Raw genomic sequence first — 7,996 nt, 5'->3', positions numbered from 1 at the left:
GATGGTAATTTGGTTTTAATTTTTTTTTTTAAATATTAGCATGTTGTTTTCTAACTTCAAGTAAGAGGTTAGGAGATTCTGTGATTCTGTGAGGAGGATCTGTGCAATTAGAAGACTCTGCAGGAGAAACTGATTTTTTGCCTAGCTACTTGGCACTTCATGAAAAGTTATTCTTAAAATAATCAATTTGGACCATCAGAATGCTTGATGTGAAATTTGTTTTGAATGTACTGTCAGTATCAACGGCTTTGCACGAGTCCAGGCAGATGATATCGGATGCTCTTCTGTTATCCACCAACACTATAATCCTGTTGTAGTAGGTCACCAAGTTAATTAGGATTTGCTATTAGTGAAACTATGTTGGTTGCCACTTCTCTGTTTAACTTAGCCTTGTTTCCAGGAGAATCTGTTCCATGGTCTGCTGGGTAGAAAGGTGAGACTGACTGACCTGTAGTTTCCTGGGTCTTTCGTTTTTAATAGTGATGGTGAAGTTTCTCCTTTCCCAGTCACTGAGAACTTCACTGGATTGACATGGCTTCTCAAATATGGTTGATAGAATGATATCCATCTCTTTACAGTTCACTCAGGACCCTTGGATGTGTGTGTTAGGTTGCATCTGTACATATTCAAATTTCTCAGGTGGTCTCAAATCTCATCGTGTCCTTTCTTGAATGACTAATTCTTCATTCTCCCTGTCTCTGCTTTTGCAATCTGTAGCTTGGATGATAGTTCTCAATTTTGTTATTTGTCAGCACACAGAGAAATAGACGTAAGGTTTTGTAATCGGCTTAGCTATCAGAGTTTCACCACTGAGTGATTAGTTGAAGCTCTTGAAGTTATAGTATTGAAGTGTGTATTTGCTGAAACAAGATTGCCTTTAGAATACAGAACATGTGATACTTACAATTAAAACAGAAATACTGTTTTCTCTTTTCTTTAATTGCAGTGATCTTTTATCTAAACCATAACTTCTAGTGCAGAATTTTTTTCTGTCCTCTGCTTATTATGTTGTTGTTCATTTCTTAATACTGCATGTTTTCATGATTTTTGTATTTCCTGATTACACGGTTTATTTAGACTATTGTGGTTTAAAGAGAGTTGGAAACTCAGTTAAACAGAATACTTATGTTTGTTTACAGTTAGCACAAGGCAGTAGAAGGTTGGTATTATGGATTGCTTTGTGATGAAAACATAAGTTCTCTGGAGTTATTCAAGGACTGTCTGAATGTCTGTATGTGCAGCCTGCTGTGGGGAGCCTGCTCTGCAGGGGGGTTAGACTCAATGTCATCTCTAGAGGTCCCTTCCAGCCCTTGCAATTCTGTAATTCTGTGAAGTTTTAAATACATTTTTATTGTGCAAGTAAGTAACAATAAAATTTCATTTTTATTCTTAGTACTCTTCGAAACCAATACAACTTTTAAGCTAAGGAGAAGCTTTATTTATCTCTGCAAGAGTCATTTTTGTATGAATTAAGTTTTCAGGAAAGAATCATGAAACTAAATAGGAAAATATTTAATAATACTTTATGAATATACAGGAGTAATGATTTTGCTGAGTTTAGCCTTGATATTAAACTTAAACATAAATTGCCAGTTAAAGAAAAATGGAAATGAGGAATCTTTAGAACACTCTTTCTTTTCTTAATTGGAAAAATAAAACTTGTGTACTGTTGAATTGTTTATGAAAATCATAAATATTCGTAACAATAGATCTCTATTAATTTTTTTCAGTCCTCCTACGCATAAAATCATTGTTAATGGCAAGGAATGTATTAACTTTGCATCATTCAATTTTCTTGGACTTCTGGATAATGAGAAAGTTAAGGTGAGTTCTTCCAGTTACTGTACAGTGTGTGACACTGTGTGTGACTCTTCTAGCTGGTGTGCTTCCTTGAAACTGAAAATTACTTCAGAAAGCACAAATTTTATCAAGGGAATATGCTTCTAAAGCAGCAAGGAAGATTATAAATCTTATAATTTTGTGCTATTTGTCTTTTAACTGAAGTTTTATCTGAAATGCGTACTTGGAGCTAGCCAAGCATTAGATTAGTATCTAATATTCTTGGTCAATAGAATTTAAAAGAAAAAAAAGTCAGAATGAAATCTGTAGAAGAATTAGTTATCAATTGTAGGGATAAATATTTCACATAATTTGTTTTATGTTAAAGAGTGCGGCTCAAGCATCTTTGAAGAAGTATGGTGTTGGTACTTGTGGACCTAGAGGATTCTATGGTACTTTTGGTCAGTAATCTTTTTCTGATCTACCTTTAATGTTTTTAAGATTGGTGTGGGAAGCTAGCTAAATTAGTTCTGTGTGTAAGAAACAAATCATTTCAATTATTGTGAAGAATAGTTATCCTTTAAAACACTTTTTGCTGTAATTGGTAAGGATTGTTGATAGCTAGCAATTTTATTCCTTTCTCTTTTTATACCTTTTCTTAATTTTTCTTACTTTATAATGCTCGTGTTGGTGTAAAGTTTGAAAAAACAAAAACAAAACAAAACAAAATCCTGACAGAAATTTACCAATCCTGGTAAATTTCAGTGTAACTTAGAAACTTGTTTCTAAATAGACCACAAGAGGGCAACCTCACTTCTGTTTTCAATGGTAAATATTACTAATTTTATCTAAGTTTATCTAATGCTGTAGTCATAATTAAGTTCTTCTTTACTGATTACTTTATAGTTGTAATTTAGAAATTTTATAATGTGAGAGGATGTTCCTGAGGGTTTTCTTAATTCTAGTTAGGAAAAAGCAAGTTCTTAGTCTATGGAAGTAGATAGTAAGAGGTGTTCATATTGAAATATTGCTTGGAAACCAGAGAGTAATAAATGAATAACTGAACAGTTGGAGGCTAAAAGCATCAACTCATTATCTTGTGAACTTCTTTGTCTTGTCAGAGGTATTGGAATTAATGGCATGTTTGAACTCAAGTGATTTTTGTATCTTCGTTTAGCCTTGGCTTTAATTCTAGACTATTTAAAACTTTTTCAGGCTAGTCCTTTAAATGATTAAACTGTTGTTCTACCTATTTTGTTTAAATGTCTATATATCAGAATGAAGCTGAGTATTTGACAGCAGTCTTAAGAGACTTTCCATTAATCTGTAGCGGTAATTCATTTCTAAAAAAATAAAGGGATAGCACTCTGCTTGTTACTTGTGAGCTTTTATAAAGCTACATCCCCTCAGTGACCATAGTTCCATGGATTTGTTAGAATTCAAACAAGGTTTAAAATACACTGAAAAGTTCAAAGAAACTTATGGATTCTTTCTCTGTTTTCAGTCCAGGTTGATATTAAGTGTTGTGAAATCCTGATTTTAGTACTTCTTTGAAGTAATTTTTTAAAGCAGAATGTAGCTAAAGTAGATTTTCTCTGGTAAATGAGAGATTCTCTGGTTTGTTTTCTGTCTTCTTTACAGGTATAATCCTAAGTTCCCAACTGTTTAGCTTTTGCCTTTAGTTTGGCTACTGTTAATTGGCTCCTGTTTTATGGGTAATAAATACTCCATTTCACGAAACAGGAGGTGTAATCTATGATATTGCTGCATGACATCACTAGTGAAATGATGTTAAACTAACATTTTTGAGATATCATTTTTCACAAGAAAAGTAACAGAGAAGTGCTTATAATTTCCTCCTGCTACTGTATTGGATTTAATTGATGATTGTCACTCAAAATTATCCCCTCGTAAGGGCTGATATTTCATGTTAATGTTAGAGGTCTTTTTATTCTTCTCTCTGCCTGTTTATGGGGATTTCGTAGATTCAATGAGTTCCTATTAAGAGATTGTTACATTGTGCTGTACATCTGAGAAGTGCATCCCTGTCTTTAGCCTTTTGTGTCTTCACACAAAACTGAATCTGTACAATAATGTTCTTTTTATTACAGGTGAGATGTGCACCTGTGCTTTTGAGGGTGGTTTTTGCTTTAGTACTTCTGGGAGTTTTTTTAGGCTGTTGGTTGTCTAACATTTCAATACCTTTTAGAAAGATGAAGACTAAAACAGAAACTTTCACAGCTCTTGTTTACAGCATGAGCTTAATTAAGGTTTTATATGTACGCAGAAAGATGTTAGCAGTCATATCTTTGTGCAAATATAATCTATGTAGTGTTTTCAGCTTTCACTTAAGGTAGATTAATGCAAGTGGTGTAACCAAACAAAGGCATATAATAGCAATGAAGAATAGAGAATCAAGTAGTATTCTGTTTTTATCTTAGTAGAATGGTAGTAAAAACTTAATAGAGCTGTAAGCTTTTCAACCTTGCAGTTACACAAAGCGTTCATTTCCTTAAGTGACGATGTATCAATTTTGTGCATGCTATGTCTTGCTCTGACCTGTGATTTTTGTCTTCAGTACAACTAACATTCCATCCTTGGTAGAATATGATACGTTTATAAAATTTTTTATCTTAACATGAAAATGGTTATATTCACTATCTGGTTATAGCTGACAGTACTTCTTTTTGCCTGCTGTTTATACCATGTGTTCCCTCAGTGTAGTGTTTGCTGTTGCTGACTAAAGTTCAGTGACAAATGTGCAGTTTTTTTATTTTTAATTGTGATGGCCTCTTTATCTCTACCAATTTATTAGTTAGAGAATGTAATGGTCTTTTATGCTCGAGGCATTTTTTCTCCTTTAGATATCAATAGCTGAGTTCTCAGAGCAGTATTCTAGTTCTTGTTTCCTCTAATTTTTAATTATAAAGTTAAAAAAGCCAAGGCACAGATGGAACTTTACCTGGCAAGGAGAGTGAAAAAGAGCAAGGGATTCTGTAGGCTCATTAGTCGAAGAGAAAGAACAAGGAGAACGTATACCTTCTGATAAAAGAGAAAAGTGACATCAATGGAGAAGGCTGAGCTACTCAACAAGTTATCTCAGTCTTAGCTAATGATCAGGCTTCCCACATCTCTCACATCCCTGAACCTCTGGCTGGGGGCTGTGGGAACAAAATTCCTCCTACAGTAAGAGCAGAGCAACTCTGAGACCACCTGATGAGACTGAATGTGTACAAATATATGGGGCCTCAGCAGCCCTGAGAAGAAAGGTTGGTTGATAAAAGATTCAGCATGAGCCAGAAGTGTGCGCTTGCAGTCCAGAAGACCAACTGGATCTGGGTTGCATCAAGGGAAGTGTGACCAGTGAGGGAGGAGACCTGCCCCTCTGCTCTGCTGTCGTGAGCACCTACCTGGAGTACTGCATCCAGTTCTGGGACCCCCAGCACAAGAAGGACATAGAGTTGTTGGAGCATATCCAAAGGAGGGCCATGAAGATGATCAGAGGGCTGGAGCACCTCCCCTCTGAGGACAGGCTGAGAGGGCTGGTGCTCTTCTGCCTGGAGAAGAGAAGGCTCTGAGGAGACCTTGTAGAGGCCTTCCAGTACCTGAAGGGGGCCTACGGGAAAGCTGGGCAGGGTTTTTTTATAAGGGCAGGTAGTGACAGGATGAGGGGAAATATCTTTAAAGTGGAAAAGGGTAGATTTTGACTGGATATAAGGAAGAAATTCTTTACTGTGAGGGTGGTGAGACATTACAACAGATTACTTAGTGAGGTTTTGAATGCTCCTTCCCTTGACGCATTCAAGGCCAGGCTGTATGGGGCTTTGAACAAACTGGTCTAGAGGGAGGTGTCTCTGCTTGAGCAGGGGAGATTGGAGGTAGATAATTTTAAAGGTTCTTTCCAACGCAAACCATTCTGTGATTGTATGACATGCATCCCAGGGACCTGAAAGAACTGGCTAATGTGGTTGCCAAGCCACTCTCCATCGTATTTAAAAGGTCACGGCTGTGAGATGAAGTCCTGGATGACTGGAAAAAGGGAAATATCACTCTCATTTTTAAAAAACATGGAAAGGAAGACCTGGAAAACTACAGACCAGTGAGCCTCACATCAGTGCCTGAGAAAGTCATGGAACAGATCCTACTTTTGTTGAAGCGTATGCAAGATGAGAAGATGATGTGAGACAGACAGCAGGGCTTCACCAAGGGAAAATTATGCCTCACCAATCTGGTTGCATTCTGTGATGGACACTGTCAGTGGACAAAGGAAGAGCAAACGATGCCATCTACCTGAACTTCTGCCAGGCTTTTGACATCATCACACAAAAAAACCTTATCTTTAAGTTGAAAAGATATGGATTTGAAAGGATGCCTGTTGAGTAGGTAATTAATAGGTTTGTTGGCCACAGCTAGGCAGTAATGTTCAACAACTCTAGTCCTGATGGAGGCTGGTAATGATGTAAAATTGTTCTTGACAACTGGGAGACTGTTAGTTAAAATAGGTGAGATGAAAGCGACCTTCAAAGATATTGTGTCCAGCTACCTGAACACTTCAGGACTAACCAAAAGGTAAAAGGTACTAATGAGGGCATTGTCCAGATTCTTCTTGAATTCTTCTCACCACCCAATTCTTCTAGGGTGGTGGCACAACCACCTCCCTAGAAAGCCTGAGCCATTGTTAAACCACTTTCAGAGTAAAGAAATTTTTCAGTGTCCAGTCTGAACCATCTCTGATGTACTTCTGTGCTGTTCCTTCGCATCCTGTCATTGGTTCCCAGGGAGAAAACATCAGCATATCCCCCAGCTTCCTCTCTGCAAGAAGTTGCAGGGAATGGGGAGGATGCCTCAGAGTATCCACTTTTCAGACTGGGCAGCCCAGGTGTTCTCAGCCTCTTCTCCTAGTCCATTCCTTCCAGCCCTTTTACCGGGTTTGGTGCCTTCCTTCAGGAACATACAAGTCTCATAACATCCTTTTTATATTGCGGAGCTTAGAATTACAAATAATATTCAAAGTGAGGCTGCACTGACATGAACTGTAGTTCATGTAGGGATAATCACCTACTCCGATCGTGTGACTGTGCTGTCTTTAATGCATTGCGGTTCGACCTCTTAGATACTGAGGCACTCTGCTAGCTCTTGAACGTGCTGCCACCAGCACTCCACATCTCTTTGAAGACATGACATAATTTTTGTTTTCACTATGTGACACTGTGAAGCAGATGGATACCCCTCTTTGGGGAAAGGCTATGCTAGATATATTTCATACAACAAAATTAAGATTTTTACAAATCTTCTTTATTACACCTTTGTTGTTAATATTGGACTAGAAATATCAATATTGACATAACCAGGCTTCGTAGACTATTGAAGAATCTGTTGTTTTTTTTTTAATATTGGTTCATTTAAATTTAGTTTCAGAGAACTTTTGAATAACTGCAAAGAGGTTATCCCTTGGCTAGTGATGATCTTTCAAGTTACATTCTAAGGATCTATGTTTGCCCCTACAACTTGTGTTTTTTTCACTTGATGATTCTCTGAATAACATTTTGTTGAAGAAACTTGCACTGACAGTGTTTCTGAGTGATTAAAATAATCATTTATCACACAAAGAGGTTATTTTGCTTAGGCACAGTACCTAATGCTTTGGTCACCTTTTTACCTCTGGCTGGTTCTTTTGCAGTGATTCATTCACTTGTGTTGTATTGTTTGTGGCATTTCATTTCTAACACAGACCATTCTGACTGAGTTGGTTTGGGAAATGCATGTGTGTATAGTTGTTCAAATTTATTTTGAGGATCTGTGACATGGAGATGGCCACCTTTTGAATTAGCTGTATTGCATTCAGGAAGTAGTATATGATTGCACATAGTCTGACAAGGGCAGTTGTCTGTTGTAATGATAGCTGTATTATATGCAGTGGAAAAATTAGCTTGGAGGAACTGTCAGCCTGCCAACAAGACTTCATTAATTACTATAAATTAGGTTGCTATTTATTTTCTGCTGAAGTAATTATGTTCCCTAGTCACTGACCAGGAATCCTGCCTCATTTACTTGTGGTCTAATCACAAGCAGATCTTAACTACCGTTGTGTAAGAGTATGAGAGAATCATATTACTTAAATATTTTTCTAATCTTTTGAAGTCTCAGTTTAATATTGGTTTACTTCTCATTTTAAGCAAAGTTTTATTAATTGCAGCTAGGTTTAGTTTTTTTTTGT

General features: G+C 36.9%; 1 protein-coding gene across 1 annotated transcript in view; it reads left to right on the top strand.

Annotated features, from left to right (window-relative positions):
• The window catches only part of SPTLC1 (serine palmitoyltransferase long chain base subunit 1), a 25,477-nt gene that overhangs the window by 10,465 nt on the left and 7,016 nt on the right, over window positions 1-7,996 (top strand). The window contains exons 4-5 of the mRNA XM_019610562.2: window positions 1,731-1,824; window positions 2,168-2,240. Of these exons, the coding sequence (XP_019466107.1) occupies window positions 1,731-1,824; window positions 2,168-2,240 (167 nt within the window). The remainder of the gene's footprint in view (window positions 1-1,730; window positions 1,825-2,167; window positions 2,241-7,996) is intronic.

Source organism: Meleagris gallopavo, chromosome Z, assembly GCF_000146605.3.
Source record: "Meleagris gallopavo isolate NT-WF06-2002-E0010 breed Aviagen turkey brand Nicholas breeding stock chromosome Z, Turkey_5.1, whole genome shotgun sequence".
Classification (NCBI taxonomy): Eukaryota; Metazoa; Chordata; class Aves; order Galliformes; family Phasianidae; genus Meleagris; species Meleagris gallopavo.
Note: the sequence above shows the minus strand (reverse complement) of the source record. Positions and strands in the feature narration are given on the sequence as shown.